The following is a 19,584-nucleotide window of genomic DNA, read 5'->3' on the forward strand; positions in this document are numbered from 1 at the left end:
CCGCGCCGGGCTTCCCTCGGCCCTTCCCGCCGCGGGGGGGCGTGGCCTGAGGCACCGCCCCCGGAGCTGCGTCACCGCCCGGGCGCGGCCCCACGGAAGTTTGGCCGCTCTCCGGCGCCGTAGCGGCCGCTCCGGGCGGGAACTGCGAAGGGGCCGCGGGAGGGCTCAGGTACGGCGGGCAGGGCCCGATCCGGGCACCGAACCGGGCACCGAACCGGGCACCGAACCGGGCACCGGGCACCGAACCGGGCACGAGCTGGGCACCGAGCCCGGCACAAAACCCGGCACAGAACCGGGCCTTCCCCTGCGGACGGCTGCTGAGGGGCCGCGGCCGGCGGGCGAGGGGCACGCGGGGGCCGGTGTTTCCTGAGGCGGCCTCGGGCAGACGACAAGTGACCCCACCAAGAATTCTTGCAGCCCGATCTTTTGTGGATTCCGGGTGTAAGGAGCCAAAAGCAACACTGAGTTCCTTAGCTCTTACTCCCGTTAGGAGGGGACACTAAAGGGAGAGATTGTGGCAAATGGGATGGATCTGTCAGACTACGCAAGGAATGACACTTACTGACATGTAAATTCTCAGCGTTTAAATTAGTATATTGTTGCAATGAATACAGCTTATAATAACGTTATTTCATCATATTCTATATGAGCTATATCGTATATTTTATGTATTATTATATTTTTGCGTCTTATATGTTATAATTACCATTTATATTATCATTCAGACCTCTGGCACACTAATATCCACTAAGGTCTCAATAACCCGGACTTCCCTTTCAACTGCAGAAGCACAGAGCCCATTTTAAATTAATTTCTGTAAAATCATATAGTGCATGCTCTACTACTTAAGCCCTTCTGTCAAGCCTAAGGCATCCCCCCAAAAAAGGGATCATTTATATTGCTGTCTAAGAAGGCAGAAGGATGGAAACAGATACAGGCTTGCCCACGCCTCAAGTATTCTGCCAATTTCAAATGTAAATGATTTTCCATTTAACAATAAGCAAGTGTCATCCTGGAGCAAAACAGAGCCTAAGAGCTTTAGGTTTTTCATCCTAACTTAATTAGTGTCAGCTTAATAGGGTCTTGCTGCCAGAAGTGTCATCTGTGCCTGTAACCACCATGGGGTTTGTGCTCCACAGTTTGACAGATCTCTCAGTGCTTGCTGAGTTCAGGCGGTTTCATTTCCAGGCTGGATTAATTCCTTGCCTGGTAATTGCATTTGGGAAATTGCAGGCTTTCTGCTTACAGTTGGACAGGCTGCTTTTCCCTGTAAGTCCCAAACCATTACTCTTGAGTTAAAAACCCTGCTGTCTTTGCCTTGCAAGGGCTGAAGTGACTTGTACATAAGTGATGTGATGATAAATCAATCTGACAGGCTTTTAGAAAGAAGTGCCCATGTAAATAATTTATGATATTTCAGTAATATTTCTGCCTGGTCTGGTCTCCAGAACGAGCTCTTTTCTTTTATTCTGCCTGGATGGTTGTGAAACTCCTTGAAGAGCAGATTGTTCACTTTTGGTTTTGGAACTGTGAGATGTTACTGTTTCATACCTGGAAAAAAACTTGTGCCACAGAGTTGTTTCTCTTGTCTTTCAGTTCTACCCCTTGGTCATCGTTTATTGTTATGAAGAATTTTTTTATGATATCATCAAAAAGATTATTTGTGCAGGAGTACCAGTCAATCCCTTTAACGAAATATTTTTTATATGGATTGTGAGTTAATGCAAAGGAATTAAGTAATGTGAGAAATTAAATGGGATTTATATTCCTGGAAAGCAAATGTAGTTCAAACTTAGAATTGTTTGGAGTGACCTTTTTCGTAGGATGCTGTTGGTGCATTTTTAACTGATGAAACTTTTTTGGACCCTTTGGAAGGCAAAAATTGCAGCGGGCAGTGGACTTTAAAACAGCAAACAAAACTACTTAGCAAACGGGTGATTGACACGCACCACTGCTATTAAAGAAAATGTTTGGAGGCATAACCAGCAAAATTTGAAAAATATGCAGGCTAAAACACAGCAAAGCATGTGCTAAACGGAGCAATTTGGACTGGAACTGGATTTGTAATTGCTGGGAAAGCAGGCTCCTAAGCAACTTCCAGTAGTTACACTGATGCTCAGTGAACTTGTGGCAGCTGTATAGAGGCTGTCGTGACAGGAAACAGCATGATGAGCAAGGAGGTGAGTTTCTCACCCCATGTTCCAAAAATGCAGGAATTGACCAGGCAGGCTTCGTTTCAGATGTCGGATGTATCCAAAAATTCTTGAATAGAAACACATTCCCACAAATGTGCTGTTACTCTTCCAAAAGCGTGTAAAGGTAAGGAAGAAAGAGCTTTACCCTGCGTTCGTTAAAATGTTTCAAAAGTGGAACCAGAATTAGTGTTCTCTGCTCAGTGCAGGGAGGATCACGATCCTAGGCCTGCCAAGAGTAAAGCTAGCAGTGAGCAGTGGCTGATAAATCAAAGAGTTCAGTGATGCTTTTGGAGCCACAGATTCCAGTGTAATGAGTGGGACTGCATGGTGGAGGTGTCCCCCTGACATGACACGTGCTGTAACTGAGCAGAAATTGTCACAGTGGCACTTGTATGCCCTGAAAGCAAATATTTAAACTCCTGCAGGGAGCTCAAACTTCCTATGTTATACCTTTTTTCTCTTGCTACGGAATGTGGCCTGAGTGGGTAAGGGGCATTGATAAGGTCCTGTCAGCATCAGAGGCCAGCTGTAGTCTGCAGTAGACACCCAGTCTCCTGACCTGCCCCTGCATTTCCATGTTTAACCCATCAAACACTGAGTATCTTTTCCTTCTATTGAAGTTAACAGAACATTGCCTCGCTTTTCTCAAGTCATCAAGGTTGCTTACCTAGAGACATCAGAAGGCAAAACTGAACAGTTCTATTGTGTGCAGCTTTTCCACAAGCAATTGCATCATCTCTCTTCCACTCCTTTTAAACTGTGGAGTAGCACGGGCCTGTCTTGATTAGGAACATCTGCCCCATTAAACTTGAAAGAGGTACCTCAGCTCTGTGTTAAACAGCCTTTGCATAATGAGTAAATCAACTTATAAAATAGTTTGGGGTTCCCAGAGGAAAGAAAACTCCACAGAAATATAAAACTTGTAAATTTTTTCTATGTTTTCTTAGAGTAATACAAACCTTAGCTTAAGTATGTGGCATTATCTTTAGTGCTTGCTAAATCACTTGTTGCTACCTGCATAACTGTTTGCTCTTGCTGGGCTGAGTGGAATTGCATTTATTGAGAGAATGTTGAAGATTTTTACTCAGCACACCAAAGCCTCTCTGTGAAGGAAACTTACCAGATAGAGAGGACAAGGATGAATGAAAAGCCCTCTGGAAGTTCAGAGTCTGTGTTTAAATTCCTGTCTTAGGTTATGGGATGCTCTGATTAATTCCTTGAACAGCCACGTTCTAGCTGAGCATTGCCCAAGCTGTGGTACTTGCACAATGCGTGGTATGCAAACTATTCTGAAGTGATGCAAACTGCCTGCTTCCACCTTACTTGTGAGGAGAGCTGGGAACTGGCACTCCTGCCACAGGATTAGAGCACAGTGCATGGTTCAGAAACCTGGTTTGTCGAGGCAGAGTGGAACTGATAGGAAAAGATGTGATTTAGGAGCAAAATAAATTTTTGGGCGGTAATGGACAGTAGGATAGAAAGGTGTGTGAGGATGTGTTAATTTAGAAAATTAGAAGTTATGTCCATGCAGTCATGGCAGGTGAAGGTGTTGCTGCCACACAGCAGCCCACACTGGTAGATATACTTGAACAGATTAAATTCAGGATTATCTGTTCTGGAAGACTGGTTTATTTCCTGAACAGGAATTTGTGTACACACACATTTTTCTCAGCAGTGCTCAATTCACTACCACCATGCCAATAAATTCCTGCTTGTAGAGTGCTGTTGAAAATTGGTACTTCATATCCAGTTTCCCAAAACAGAGATTGGTTTTTTCTGATTATGTACACATTTTGAAAGACAACATCAAAATCTGGTGGTAGTAAAGGCTGTTAAGTTTCTTTACCTGTTCTAGTGTATCAAGGTAATGTTTTGGAGCACAGTGCAGCACCTCTGGTCTTGTGTGCTCTCTTTCTCAGTGACAAGAAAACTTCCTGAGATCATTACCAGCTAAACTCAAGAATTCCCTGTAAATAATAAATAATGGTCCCATTACCACAGAGATGGTGCCTTTAAACTGATAAACTGCCTGTATCATCCTGCATATTCAAATGCATATTTGAGCTTTAATTTTTAGTCTTTCTGGTTTAAAAATAGGGCATTTTTTAGCACTGGTTAATGAGTCAGGCAGCGTCCTACCACAGCCCTGGCCTCAGAGGGTGTCCGAGGCTCTTTGGCACTCCAGTGAGTAGTTTATTATCTACTCCAGCATTAATGTTTCATGTGCGTTAAAGCATTGTAGGGAGAGGGCAGGGCAGCGAGGAAACAATGTTGCAGTGATGAAACAATGTTCCAGTGAGGAATGGAAGCGCCTTGCCTTCCCTAGCTCCTGGCTCTGGCACCAGGACAGATTTATAGCTGCATTTGCAGAATTAACTGCTCTCTCTTCCCCAACTCCTACTCTAATAATTTTTGATATCGAAGTTCTGTCGCTCTGAAATGCTCAAACAATTGCTTTGAGACACAGGGCTTGGCTGTGCTGCACTTCCCCAAGTGCAGAACCCCCCACATTGCTCCGATGGAGCGTTTGGTTTAAACGAGGCTCACAGCTGAAGGTAGGTAAAGCCTGAAACTAAACTGGCATCCTGTGTCTCCTTCACTCCAACTGGATTCACACATAATTTGAGTACAAACCACTAAATTTAGACAACTAAATTTAGACTGATAATGGTGCACACCATATAAAAGCTTGAGGGACTTTAACCAAAACCAGTATTAAGCAATTTTGCATGGAAATGCCACCCACCTACTTTGCATAAATTGGTCATAGTGTAACGAAGGCAAGTGACATTTCGGTCATTGTTTCTTTCCAAGGGCTTATAGTGATTAAGATCTGATTGAGGCAGCTTGGGGGTGTGAGTGGAGGCAACAGTATTGTTCAAATTTCAGTTCCCTTGGCCACACACACTATTTATGTCTCTCTAATTGTCTCCCTCCCCATGCAGTGAACTCTTTGCTGAGCAGAGGAAGTAGCCTGCTTAAATCACAAGTGTTTCTCCTGGTAATGTTGCTTTCTATTTGTTCTTTTTCAAAGCCAAATGTATTTACAAATTGCTGCTAACTTCTGATTGAAACATATTCAAGTGTATGAACACTGTACAATTATACAAGTTTGGCACCAAAGATGAGTAATTCTAGCCAACAAAAATTAAGGAGAATTTTAGCTACACTTGGCATAATTGCCAGTGCTCATACTTGCCAAGGAAACAACTGGTATCCTTTTTCTGAAAATTGTTTGGCAAGTCCTCAGTAAACTTCGGAAAAACAACTTATTTTAAAAAGTGCCACACCTGGAATGCATTAGCAAAGCACAGTACTAGCCAGGTGCTGACTGACTGGCAAATCATGCCATCTGCTGAGAATTTTAGGCTTTCTCAAACTGTTCTGACATCTCCAGGTCTCTTGTATGTGTCTGGATTTGTCCTATATTTGTATTGCCTACAAAAGTCTGAGTGCTGGGCTATTGGTTGTGCTGAGCATTGGTGCAAATACAGTCAAAGATCATCTCTGTGGGTTATTTGAGAGTGCTGCTGCAGCCTGCACAGCTGGGGTCCACAATCTGCCCAGGCCCACTGCTCCAGAGCAGGGTGGAGTGGCCATGCAGTGCTGGGAGGTGGTGGATACTGGCTTGGAAAAGGGTGCCATCTACTGAATTATTGGTACCACTTCTTACAGTTCTGGCAGGTTCTGTGGTTTTCAGCTCTGCACACTTTATGTGGTACCATCATAGCACCAGGCAGGGCGATTACAGTCAAAACAACAATCTAAAATAAAAACTAACAAGTCAGGATATAGCTGAGTAAAGTTTTAGAAAGTTGTCTCTACTTTTTATTAAAGTATTAATGGATATTGAAAGTGTTCCAGGAAGACAATGCTGAAGAATCCGAAAGAGGGAATTATTTTATTTTTCCTTCCCTAGCATGGTACAGTGCCTTCACATTTACCTAAAAGGAAAAAACCCACCTAGATAATTTTTTTACCAGTATGATATTTAGAATAAGCTTTTTGACATGTCTTCACATGGACTGTCAGTTCTGTTCCCTTCAGCCATTCTATCTCCTCTCCTCTCCAGGGATGCCTGAAAGCCAGGGGAAGGACAGCGAAAGCTACAGCAGCAGCAACGGCTCCAGCGCTGGGGACTCAGTGGCTTCCTTCGGACAGGTCGGTTCCTTTTGCCCCAGAGGGAAATACAAGTTGCGTGCTCACACTTCTGGAAATCTGCTCTGCATGTTTATTCCTTTGAAACTTGGGTACAGTAAGGCTGGAATCATGCTACACCCAACTGTACTTAGCATTTTTTCTCTGCAATAGTCTTGACATGCCTCGAATTATAATAAATTGCTCTGGATTCTTCTCAAAAGGTTTTTCAATCTTGTACCTTAAAAGTGGGTCTCATTTTATTCTCTCTTATTCTCAGATGGCCTCAATCATGCTTACACATATTCTCAGTACAGGTTTAGGAAAGCCAACTACTTTGAGCTATTAAAAATAATTTTTAAAAATTGTAAAATAGTTTGCAAAAAAGACAACCATATCTGGACTGAACAGAGCTTTTGGTGGTGAATTCTCTTCTCCATGATAGGCATTTCTACATAGTTCCTGAATATGGCACAAGCTTGTGCATTGTCCCATTTTCCTTATGCTTTTTGGTTACAGGCTTGCATTCTAGAGTCAGAAAAAGCAAAGTTTTTCCTTTAAGTTTAAATAGAACTAAATACAAATTAGAGCAGTTTGACAGGAGTTGGAATTTATATGGCACACACACACACGAGAAGATTCTGTGTTCTGCTGAATTGTTTGGGCAGCCAGTACATGCATACACAGTATTGATGATTTAGGTGGTGAAACCTCTGTTCTGTCCCACTTCAGGCTATAACAACACGAGCTTTTTAGTTCTCAAATCCTTAAACATACATTTAGGCTTCTCTATATTTTGTAAATTGCATTTCTACTAAGACAAGTCTAATCTTACAAAACTTTAGGCTTCTGGTGATGCCAGTGTTCTCTGATGATACCAGTGATGTTGGAGTTATCCAAAGGACCTTCCCTGCTTGAGAGAAGAAATTCCTATTTTGACTGCTTTCCTGAGCTGCTGTCCTCCCTGCCCTGGTGGCATGTGGTAGTGGAGTACAGTTAATCTTCAGTTTTGTTCTTAAATACACTTTTCTTGTTGGTCACAGAGATAGTATATTTTGGTTTTGAGCGGTAAAATAGAAATTTACATGTGTGCTTGTGGCAAGCTTGACTGGGATTATTAATGAAAAATAATTGCTGCAGCTCAATAATTAATGCCTGTATCCATCAAGAGTCAGAGGAAAAAAAAAAACCAGTCTAATGTACGTACGTACCCTGAGGTGTTTCCTTGCCTGCTACATCCCAATTCCAAAAAATGGATCATGCACATCTTGGAGGGACTGGGATAAAGAAGTGCTCTTAGGAGAAGAGGGGAAGCTAAAACAGGGAGAGTAAGATGTGTGTTCCCTTGTTCTTGTCAAGTATCAGTACACAGCCAGTGAGTACCGAGCTATCCAGCATGCTCTGCGGCAGAGGCTGGGCCCAGACTACATCAGCAGCCGGCAGGCGGGAGGAGGGCAAAAGGTAGGAACAAACAGCATGTTTCAACTCAGCTCTTCCCAGGAAAACTAGGGTTTAGAAAGTTACAGCATTCCTTTTTTTTTTTGAAGTTAATTTCCCTCTAGTAGTTTAACATGCAGATATGAATGCATGGTGTAAATTCTGGCTTTTACTGAGCCACAGATTCCTTTTACACTTAAAAAGAGACTTAATTTTTCAGTGCTTCCTTTACAAAGGACTAGTTACCTACTTGTGCAACACTGAGATGTTTTTCCAATTTTTTCCCCAGAACTGGACTATATAACAGTGGCTGCATTTACCATCTTTAGTGCCCACTCTCTTCTGTTGATTAAGTCATATTTGTTGTTTTATTAATCCCCACCACATTTGCTGGAAGAGAGTGCACCTAAAGCTGCACCATCAGCCTTTTATTTACATTATCTGAACCTTGAACTTAGCTGGGTTTCCTCTGTGTAAGGTGGTATGTGTAATCTGTTGAAAATAAAGTGTGTAGAGACGTGTGCACAAGGCTATGTATTTATGTATATATTTATATGTACATGCTCTTCTTTTCAGGTCTGTTACATTGAGGGTCACAAGGTCATCAGTCTGGCCAATGAGATGTTTGGCTTCAATGGCTGGGCTCATTCAGTCACTCAGCAGAATGTTGGTAAGGATCTCTTGGGGGCAAAGAAGTCTTTGCTCCCTCCTGTTTCACTGTGAAGGAAAAGTCTCTCAGATAGAGGCCAGGGTATCCATCACAGAATCACAGAACATGCTGAGTTGGAAGGGACCCACAAGGATCACCAAATCCAGCTCCTGGCCCTGCACAGCACCATCCCCAGGAGTCACACCCTGTGCCCGAGAGCATTGTCCAAACGCTTCCCGAGCTTCCGAGTGCCCTGGGGAGCCTGGTCCAGTGCCCAGCCACCCTCTGGGGGAAAAACCTTCTCTGAGACCCAACCTGAACCTCCCCTGGCACAGCTTCGGGCCATTCCCTCGGGTCCTGTCCCTGGTCACTGCAGAGAGGACACCAGTGCCTGCCCCTCCTCTTCCCCTCTCAGGGAAGCTGTAGCTGCAATGAGGTCTCCCCTCAGTTTTCTCCAGGCTGATCAGACCAAGTGCCCTCAGCTGCTACAACTTCATCACTTCAAAGCACCTGGGCAGAGGCATGTGCAATTTCCAGGTGTCTTGACAGTTAGTAAAAACGAGAGAACTCAAATAATAATGGAGCTTCTCTTTTCATTTTTGATCTTAGTCATTATTCTGCGTGTGTTTATGATTATTCTTGAGCTATTCTAATCAAGTCTCTGATCTCTATGGGTACACTCAGTCAAGAGTAATTACAATTAAACTATTTAACACTCGGCAGTCCCGAGCCAGCTTTCATGTTCACCTGTATTTTTAGACGGTAACCAGTTCCTATTCTCAGTTAATATTCCCCTAATCTTTAGGGACCCATCTTTTCTGCAGATTTCTCTTCTAGCTAATACCTAGTACAGAGGTTTTTACAACAGAAAATTTTTGAAAAATTTTTCAACTATAATATGGTGTTCAGGTGATCTTAAAGCTTCAGCCTCTTCTATGTTGATAGCTGAAATAGTACACAGAGAAGTGTTGTCCTTGTTTGCAGATCTGCTGTGCTTATGCTGAAGGCTGGTTGTTGAAGTAGGTCAAAGCAGCTGCTTAAATTACCTTCTTCCTTCTCCCCCACCTTCAGAAATCTTTTCTTAACTCAGGCTGGTAGATTCTAGAAATAGAACAACTTACTTCATTGCTTTCCATCTATTCTGCACCACGGTTTTCTTTCCCCCTTTTCAGTCAAGAAAAGACTGACATCCTTCAAACTTCTACCTTTTTCAGATAATGCCATAACAAGTCATTCCTTAGAAATTCAGAGTGAGAGGATTCTGTTTTAAATTCCTGGGTAGAAAAAGGGCTTGCACCTTCAGCAGGTTTACAAAACAATTAGACAAATAGATCAGATGAGTACAGAAGAACTCTTGGACCCCAGAGTAGAGTTACTTGATGCCAAATTTCATTTCAGACACATGACATGTTTCTATTAGACCTGCAAGACTGCTACCTGGAGTGCTCTGTGTGTATTATGTAGCATTGCTTTTGGTGTGAAGTAAGGTACTTCAGAGATTCTGAACTGAGAGTTGCATTGCAGCCTGCTCAGCTCTTCAGGCATTCTGTCCTGGATAAAACCTTGTGCAGATTATTTGCAAACTGCAGACTTCTAGTAGATCATAGGAAAGAAATTACTTTCATAGACAACAGTTTCTTTTCCACTATTGTTTTTATAAATTAACACTTAAAATATCTCTTCCCAGACTTTGTTGACCTCAACAATGGCAGGTTCTACGTGGGTGTCTGTGCTTTTGTGAAGGTTCAGCTTAAGGTAAGTGGGCTTTTTAATTTGCTCTGACTGTAGTTGAGCAACTGCCTGAAGCTGTGAAATGAAAGTCCTTGCACGGGTCAGAGCACAGTCCTCGGGTACTGCACCGCATTCGGGAACCTGCTGGTGTCCTAAATGTTGACCTTGCTGTGCAACAAACAGCTAAGAGCAGGTAGCCAGGCTTGGGAAGGTACAGCACCTGCATGTATAAAATTCCCTTGTATTTAAAATTGTACTGCAGGATGGGTCATACCATGAAGATGTGGGATATGGAGTCAGTGAAGGCCTGAAGTCCAAGGCCTTATCCTTGGAAAAGGCAAGAAAGGAGGCAGTAACAGATGGACTGAAGAGGGCACTCAAGTGAGTGAAGATCAGCACTTGTACATATTCAGAAGTTATGTGGGAATGAAGGGTTTCAGTCACAGTGAGCCCTCTTGTTTCTCAGGTGCTTTGGGAATGCTCTTGGGAACTGCATCCTGGACAAGGACTACCTGCGAGCCGTGAACAAGCTTCCCCGGCAGGTGCGGTACGGGGGCTGTCAGCGGGGCTGCAGGGCACCCACTGCCCCCGCTCCTTCAGTTGCAGGGTTATCAATGGTGCTGTCAGTGCACCTCATTCCTGAGGGTTACCAGCTCTGGCACCAGCAGCCTTCGTAACAACCAGCTCACGCACACAGAGCAGAACGTTCCAAAGTGGTGCCTCAGTAACCAGCATGGATCCTGCCCGCTCCTGCTGTGCACCAGCTGGGGGCAGGAGGCTGCTAGGCAGTGACCTGCCTTGTGGAGTGAGGGAAAAGGAAGCCTCCTGCAACTGCTGGTCCGTGGACTTTCATAGTTAAGCTGCCTTCAATCTCACTAAGACTTGCCAAACTCTGCTAGAGGCCTAGAGCTGCAAGGCAGTCCTGTCAAACATGTAGGAGCAGATCCAAGGTGACACCTCTCTCCAGGTAAAGATGGCCCAGATCTCTGGTTTGCCAGGGTCGTTGTCTGTTAGAGGCATTGCCACAAACTTGTAAAGGGACAGAGCCAAAACATCCCATCTTTAATATACAGGAATGGTGTACCTTCCTCAGAACTCAGTAAAGGTTGGCCTTGCCCTTTAGCACAAGCAGGAGAATGGACTGGTAGAGTTTACTGTTAGTTACAGACTCAGCAACAGCCTTGTGGGGCTGTGAGAAGCTGTAAAACCCTCCATGGATCGATCACCAGCACCTGTTCTCGTTTGCAGAGCAGCGAGGGGAGAGCTCACCATCTGGCCTGAAGCACTGAACAATTAAACCAACACAGAGTCACAGGAATTCAATGATTAACTGACTGAATTTCTGGGTACTGAGAAAAGAGCATTTCAGGTTTCTAACTTAGTGCTCGACTTAGCACAAGCAAAATAATTTTTAATTATTTAATTAGTATGTTTAATAATAATTTTAATTAATTATTTAATTAGTAATGTTGATTGATGATGGCAATTTCTGAACATTCTGGTTTTCCTCCTTTTACCAGGTACCCCCTGAGTTAGACTTGGTCAAAGCTAAAATACAGGACTATGAGCCTGAAATAGAGAAAGCAAGATACAGCAGCTATGTGGAAAGGCAGAACGCAGCAGGGAGACAGCACTGTGAGGTGACACCTGGCTGTAACCCTGGCCAGACAGAGGCTGCTGTAGTGACAGCAGATCAGAAACAGCCCAACGCTCCCAGGTGAGACTGCTGTTATCAATTTATTTTTTAATAAATATTAGTATGTATTAGAAGTTACTGGCCCTTTTAAAACATGTGGACAGCTCAATTCCAAAGATGCCATAACGCACTAGCTCAGTGGATTTTCTTTACTGTTATTTCTTAATGAATTTTTTCTTCACAAAGTGTAATTGCTGAGGCCCTGTTTAACTTTGTGTTTACTGGGGGGAGGGACAGAAGCACAGACTCCCTGGCCACGGAGTGTGATGCCACTTACCAGAGGAAACTGCGACAGAAGCAGCTGCAGCAGCAGTTCCGGGAGCAGATGGAGAAAAAGCAGCAGGTCCCAGGAGTTACTCCCAGCAGCAAACAGGGTGAGAGGTGGCATTAAAAACTGGCACTTTCCATGAGAGCTGCTGGCAGGCACAGGTTAGCCACAGTACAGGAGCCTGGCCAGCTTTGTGTGCTGCTGTTCTGTGCCATCAACACACCTTTGAGGCCAAAGGAAGGAGCATTATCATATTTCCCCCTGTCTGTTCCAAGAGTGTCAGGAATGTCAGCTCTAAACCGGCATCATTAAATCTGCAGCTTTCCAGCCACCCTAAAGCAGCTGTTGTCAGCACCATTAACCTGCTGCATCCAAGCTGAGGCCGCAGCACTTGGCTGTGGTAGCTGCAGGCAAATACACATTGCCTGAGCTACTGCTACATTGCCCTTTACTACTCATGGGGAGGTCTGGAAGCCACGTGGTAGCAGGAACGTGAAGACTGGGGAGACAGGCAAAAAAAAAACCGTGTTAAAGTAGCACAGTTGTTTGTCAGACATCAGGTGCAGAGCCTTGCTGTCCCACATCCTGCTTCCAAGTCTTAACCAGCTCTAGGAGAAAAGAGGGTACCCGGTGGCAGTGCTGGGTGTCATTTCAGACTCGTGCTCTGCTAAGAAGGAGCCAAAGGGTTTTTCTGTATTTCTGGTATTAATCTCTTCTTGTGTTGCCTCCTTGCAGCAACATGCAACCCTCCTGTCAAGCACAGCACTCCACCAGAAGTACAGCAGGAGCTGGCACTAGAAGAGGAGCTCTTTGCAGGTCAGCCAAAGAGTGATGAGTAATTAAGTGTTAAATCATTAGCATTTAAACCAGCTTAATTCAGAATACAGTGTAAAGGCAAAAGCTGTGAAGGATTGGAATAACAGAAGTATGATTCTGACTTTAACAATACAAACTCTGCTTGAGTGTCAGGGAGATGATGTCCATCACTGTGGGGGGTTTCACACTTAGGCTCTTCAGCAGAGTTGTTACACCTATTGATAAACCCTTTTCCTGAGATGACACTGCACAAAACAGAACTTGGGGGGGATTTGGGGTGTATCTTTCCTCAATACAGCTGTGGCTGTTTGGGTCACACACCGTGGTGCCTGGACATTGCTGAAGTCCAGAGCACAAGGGGCAGGACCCTGCTGCACACTGACATAAGAGATGCTTTACAGATTAAATTTTATAGTGGTCACTGCCTGTAGGAAAAGAATGTGCTGGTCTTGGAGCTACTGCCATTCCTGTCATGGATCCCCTTCTCATTCCTTCCAGATGATCCTGAACTTTGGGACATTTCCTTGGAGGGCACTGACCTAAAGGTAACAGGTGCCAAAATGTCAGAGCCCTCACCAGCTGCACACCAGGCACCTGAGACACCCCGTGGCCATCACCAGCTGGGCACTCGCAGCAGGACACCCCACAGGGTGAACCAGCACAAAGCTTCTGCCAGGCTTGCACAGCTGCAGCCCCCTGCTGCAGCCAGCAGCACCAGCTGTGCCAACCAGCACACCCCAGGTATGTGCTGCCACAAGTGAGGGGTCTGGCTTCACAAGGGCTCTTGGTACGTTGGGAGAGTCCAGTGGGAGAAGCATTCCTTTATTTTCGACCTGGCTGCAGATGCTGTGACAGGGGGCTTGGAAAACTGTCTGCTTTTTTCCATCCTACTGTCCTATCAAGGAAGAGTTAGAAAAAGAATTGAGGAACACATTTAGAAGCAAAAAAAAAATCCATTTCTTACTTTCTCCCTGTTTGGCAGGGTGCAGCCCCCTCAGGAGAAGTCAGAGCTTGAAGAAAAGGAGGTTGGAACCTACATGAGGCACCCGGTGGGATCTGTGCCTCTGTCTGGGATTACATCACGAGACTGCAGTGGCTTCCCATATTGTGTCAGATGGACCCTGCTGTATATTATGGTGAAGCAACTGAGAAGAGTTTCATACAATCAGCAAGAACTTCATATACTCTTAGGTTATTATGTATTTCAGATGCCTTTTTCTATAACCACACAATTATTTGTGCTTCTGCAGCACGAGACTTGTGGCCATTTTACAAGGGATATTACCTGTAAAGTGCCTGAAGCAGGCATGAACAGGGTGAATTGTTAAAAATGAGATGCAATTCATAGCTTTTCTGTCTCCCTCAGTGCTGCGTTCCAGCACAGAGGGGAGCAGGTGGGCTGTGGCCAGAGGATGGAAGGTGCAGTCCGGGGGTGGCACAGGCGGTGTCTGAGGTGCAGCCCCGCCCTGTGCCCTGTGGCTGCAGGGCCGGGGCACAGCCCCTCTCTCCTCCCGAGCCTTTCCCCGCCGTCCCGAGCAGCCGCAGCGCCTCCAGCCGTGCCTGTGCCTCCGGGCAGGAGCGCGCCGGGACCGCCGCCAGCGCCGCACACGGCAGCCCCGTGCTTGCTCCGATCCTTTGGATCATGAATGGGAGCCGCACTGCTGTTTTTAAATAAGCTTTCCACCCTTTCCAATACAGAAATAAACATGAATTTGAAACACAAAGCCCGCTGGAAGCTGTTCGTGCCTCTGCCCTTCCAACCCTTCCACCTCGTTCCCTTCAAAGGAGGCAACACGTTCTAAAGCTAAAGGGGCACCACTGCACCTGCACAGCCTCCTTGGCTTTAGGACGGGCAAACAGAGAACCTCACAGGGGTGCAAAGGTTACAGCAAAGCCAACAACTCGTCCGTCTAGCTAGCAGGCCAAAGGAAGAATTTTTAATCAGTATTGGAAGAATACTCCTTTATCCATTTCGAGCAGGTCCGTGCAGGAAAGGGAGGAGTTCTGCTGGGCTGAGCGGCCCTGTTCCTGTGCAGTTCAGCTGCAGTTCCCCGCAGCACCACGGCAGGGCTCAGGCCAGCGGCCCGTGCTGGCAGCGCTGCTCCCGGCAGGGCTGGTGTCGCCGGCCCAGGCATCCGTGGAGGGAGCCTGCTACTGCAGTGCTGGAGGCAGGAGAATGATGCCACATGACTGAAAGTTAGAGCTGGACCAGGAGCATTTACACAATTCTGGGATTAGTCCAACCCTGAAATCAATGTCAGGCTTCAAACGGGACCTTATTCCCATGCTTTGCCTCACTGCTCTGTCTAAATGTAAATACATTTGGAATATTCAGCATTTATTTCTCTTCCTCCTACTTTGCCTTCATCACTTAACCAGTCCTTTTCCCTTAAAAGATCCTTTACGATCCACTTACCTCCTGAACAGGACAAAGAACAGGGATTGACTTCAGCATGGAGAGACAGGACAAGCCATAATTAACGGTGATAGATTACATCTAGAAAACAGTTCCACATTTCACCGTAGTTGTTTCTGGCCAATTCAGTGCTGCCTTCAGAACAGCTCAGGGAAGAAGCACATTCCACATGTTTGAGTCATGCCCTCGCTGTTGAAACCATATACCTGCTAGGAAGGGAACGTGCAGACCTTCAGAATTACTGGATTCAAAGCTGCTCCAAACTTTTACAATGAAAAAAATGTGAAAGTCTGAAACAAAAATGTAACAGTCTCAGCGTCCTTGGCTCTGGAAACAATGCAAATAGAGCTGTGCCTCCTCTAACAAAGTCACTGCACTGAGCCTCTCGGGATTGGCCCCTTTGAAAAGGACAGGAAAACTTACACTTGGAGCTTTTTTTTTCCCCTTCGAAGCTTGCGCAGCATGACTCATAACAGAAGCTGTTCTTAAAATGGAAAGAAATGCAGCAGCAGTTAGTGTTTAGAAATACCAAATTCCTGCAAGTCTGCAGCTGAGAATGACGCTGTGAAGTTCTTCCACTCCAGTTGCTCATCGGAGGACTGAATTCCTGTTTGTGAGGTCGCCAAGGAGCCCCTTCCCCGCAGGTGGCACGTCCCTGCTCCCATGCGCCCCAGAGCAGAGGGCAGGGGAGGCGGCGCAGAAGAGCCGGGAAGGGCCCTTCAGGGGCCGCTGCTCTCGCCGCAGTGCCCACAGCAAGCGCAGGAGCCCAGGGGCCCTCGCTCCGCCTCTCCTTCCTCAGGGACTGCGCCGAGGTCTTGTCTGCCACAGCAGAGCGCATCTGGCAACGTTGTAGCAGTCCCAGCCATAAAAGCAGCGACAGCTGACCCCTTATCCTCCCTCAGGCCACTCCCCTCCTCAAGGGCCATTTAGGAATTATTCTTCGGAGAACTTCGTTTCAGAGTATCCTGTTAAAGGCCAAAGGCTCTGACTGGTCGCTGCTTTTGAGAAGTTAAGGGTCTCGTTAAATTGGCTTTCTTGTATGTCCTGTGACAAACTGGTAAATTGGGTAAGAGTTACATCACTGCAGGAGGAGGACAGAGGGGCTGGAACTGGCTGTTCCACAAGAAAACCCACAGCTCAACCAAAGCAGGTTTGGTTTATTTGAATGGCTTCATTCAATATTCTGCAAAGGAACAAACTGCAGCCTGGGGTGCAGTCATACAAGAAGGGTTCAGTGCAAAACATACAACTAACTACAGCCAGGGAAGCCCCGAAGTTTCAATTAATTTTATTTTTTTTTATTTTTATTTTTTACAGTGTACATTGTTAAATAATGTAAAGAAAACGCTTGTAATTCAGAAACAGATTTTATGTGGAAAAAGATACTCAAAGTGTAATATTAAACAAAATAATTTAACAGTTCAGTAGCATTAGTTTATTCCTCTAGACTTCAGTTATTCATCCACAGGAGGAAAGGGGGGGAGAAAAAAAAAATCAATGGTAAATAAAACCAGTTCTTGCATAACATTAAGTGAAAAAACGACCTCAAACTTATTAGATCAAATTTAAATAACCACGTGCTGCATCCAGCTGACCAGTTCCTCTGCGAATATTCCCCTTGTCTCACTACTGCCTCGGGTCTGTCCCCGCTCCTGTTGCCCCTGGGCGTGCTCAAGAGCCTCCCCTGCAGCCATCCTTTCAGACAGGTTCCCACCTGGCCTCAGCCCCGGGCCCGCTGCTCGCCTGCCCCTCCCCTGCCGCTGTCCCACAGAACCACCCCTGGCCTCGGCCCGGAGCCGCCTCCGACGAGCTCCTGCCCTCGGCCGCTCCTCTCCAGCCTGGGCCTGCCCTGCTGCCAGAACTGCTGCAAAACAAGTGACAGGAATGGAAAGCATCTCGCACGTTTCTCTGTGAAAGTGAAAGAGTGAGAACATCTGCAGACATGGAAACTCCCTATTAAGGCCCCAGCAGGGAACAGCGCTCCGAGATAAAAACCAACGTGGGCAAGTAACATCCCTGTGATGCACCAGCTTCCAGGGCACCGGTGAGCTGCTCCCAAGCACCAGCAAGCTGCACTCTCACCCTTCTCAGCTTTTTGCAGCACTACACAAATACTGGCTGGTATTATTTTGACTTTGAAGAGGAAACCAGTATTTCCTGAATACAAAAAGGGAGAATGACCAAAGCAGAAGATACAGTACAGGTACTAAGAGGTGACAAGTGACAGATAGTGACAGTCCTGGTACCAGCTTGAAATTTGTTAAGAGTGAACAAAATTGTAAATCCTCCAAGTAAGACAGAGGAAAGTTCTTGATGCCGGCTGTTTCAAGTACATCCATTGCCGGCAATGGACGTTGCACCAGGACAGTCTGTTCCTGGCTTAAATGAATTTTACCAAAAAAAAAGTAAGAAAAGCAATCCCAGCAGACAAGCCCATGCCAACGAGCAATGGCACCTCTCCCTCAAGTCACATCCTGACCAAACATCTTTACCACTTCGCAGGTGGAGTCAAACTGCATCTTTAGTTGGGCCTTTCCCAAAGACACACGTTCTCCCCATCCTCTCTCCGTTTCTGATCCAGCCCTCCTGCCTCCACAGCCAATATTGGTTAAGTCTCATTTTAGCCTCACCTGCACCCCTCTGTCCCACCCCACCTGGCCCCTGTCACCCCACACCTTCAGCTCTGCCCACCTGGACAAGTTTCCCCCACACACAGAACGCTGCTCCGACCGCGGCCTCAGTGACTTCCCCTCCACACTCCTACTCCAAACAGGAGCCCGGGATGTCCCAGGCACTGGGCACAAGCATCCTGCCCTCAACTTGCCCTCTGTCCACCTGGGCTCTGCTGGGAAGACAATGCTAAACTGCAGAAGCAAGAGAAGTCCAAGGCACTAAAATATCCAGCAAGCATACTGGGAGAACAGACAAGTATTCAAGTACATTAATTTATACAATTTTACATTCACATTTATTTATCTAATACAATGAAAATACAAAGGAAAAAGTTAAAGTGTCTCCAATAAGTATAAGGATATAGCTAGCTTTTTTTCCCATTTTTTCTTTTTAACTTTTTTAACCCTCTATATTCCACTCATTTTTAAACTACTGTTGTCCAACAACATTTATATATCACAGTGTTTCCACATCAAAACTGATGGTAAGTACATGTCCGCAGGGAACTTTTAAAATTTTTTTTAACAATTTAAATTGCTCTAATGCTGCAGTCAAAGCTGTTAATACCTTACTTAAAGCAGTAATGACCTATCAAGCACGGGCTGCATCGCAAGTCCATTCATGTGCCCCATCGTTTCAGAGCCAGATACAATTGAGTGGGGAGAGGGAGAGGAGGGGGATTTGGACAGCTTTCTTCCTGATCTTGGTTCTTCAGGAAGAGGCAGGAAGCGTGCTAAAGCCTCATGCTGGGGGGTTCAGCTCTCCCACCTCCACACGTGTGGATTCAGCCTCAACCCAGAGAAAAATTTTACAGCAAGACTGCATGAACTGACCCCACGGCTCCTCTTCACAGCTCTTGTGCCACGCAAGAGCAGCCCCCCTCGGTGAAAAGCACTGTCCCATCACAAGGATGCTGATCATCCTCCTCCCCCTTCCGAGTGTGTGGGGAAACTCCCGCTACAGAGAGTTGACAGCAATGGTTGGAAAAGATAAATTCATTCCCAGTCTGGCAAGCTACCAGTTCATTGCAGCACTAGTAGTTGATACAGGGCCCCATCTCCCTCCCCATGTCCTGTCCCGAGGTGTAGCCAGCAGGGTCTCCGAGCACGGCTAAGTGGTCCGCAGGTTGGAGCCTGGAGGGTTGCTGACAGACTTTTGCAAATTGCTGATGTTGAAGCTTTGCAAAGATGTGGCACCCACGGGCTGGAACTGGCCGAGCTGTGGCTGTGCTGGCCCCCCGGCCCCGCTCCAGGGCGGGGGGAAGGACGCTGCGGGGTAACCGTACTGCTGCGGGGGGCACATGGCCTTGCTGAAGGGACCTAAAGAGGTAGCTGATGCTGCAGGGATGGGCGTAGCACCCAGGGAAGATGTCATAGAGATACAGAGCTGACCTGGTGCCGAGAATTTTCTTGCCATTCCAGGGCCCTGAAAGATAATCCAACCACCGAGAGCAGTTACACAACTGTGCTCTAAAAGCCACCAGTCCACCCCTTGGTCCACAATCCGCTCCCAGCGGGTATTTACAAGGACATGCCACGGCCCTCCCCTTTATTTCTCCCCTTCTGT

General features: G+C 46.1%; 2 protein-coding genes across 14 annotated transcripts in view; one reads left to right on the forward strand and one right to left on the reverse strand.

Moving 5' to 3' along the window:
• The first annotated feature begins 85 nt into the window (after positions 1 to 85).
• Positions 86 to 16,885, forward strand: RAD52 (RAD52 homolog, DNA repair protein). Of its 2 annotated transcripts, none has more exons than XM_032106874.1 (12): positions 86 to 169; positions 6,268 to 6,356; positions 7,692 to 7,793; positions 8,346 to 8,439; positions 10,106 to 10,173; positions 10,412 to 10,530; positions 10,616 to 10,691; positions 11,670 to 11,866; positions 12,077 to 12,219; positions 12,849 to 12,929; positions 13,428 to 13,670; positions 13,912 to 16,885. In XM_032106874.1, the coding sequence occupies exons 2-12, from the start codon at positions 6,270 to 6,272 to the stop codon at positions 13,968 to 13,970; spliced, it is 1,269 nt and encodes a 422-aa protein (XP_031962765.1). In that variant the 5' UTR covers positions 86 to 169; positions 6,268 to 6,269; the 3' UTR covers positions 13,971 to 16,885. The 2 variants fall into 2 exon arrangements, with proteins under 2 accessions (XP_031962765.1, XP_031962766.1); XM_032106875.1 differs by having other exon boundaries at positions 12,083 to 12,219.
• Positions 16,619 to 19,584, reverse strand: part of WNK1 (WNK lysine deficient protein kinase 1) — a 100,706-nt gene continuing 97,740 nt past the window's right edge. For all 12 annotated transcript variants that reach the window (XM_032106861.1, XM_032106868.1, XM_032106870.1 and 9 more), the window contains one exon: positions 16,619 to 19,443. In XM_032106861.1, the coding sequence (XP_031962752.1) occupies positions 19,129 to 19,443 (315 nt within the window). In that variant the 3' untranslated portion in view covers positions 16,619 to 19,128. The remainder of the gene's footprint in view (positions 19,444 to 19,584) is intronic.

Source organism: Corvus moneduloides, chromosome 4 (genome assembly GCF_009650955.1).
Source record: "Corvus moneduloides isolate bCorMon1 chromosome 4, bCorMon1.pri, whole genome shotgun sequence".
In the NCBI taxonomy this organism is placed as follows: Eukaryota; Metazoa; Chordata; class Aves; order Passeriformes; family Corvidae; genus Corvus; species Corvus moneduloides.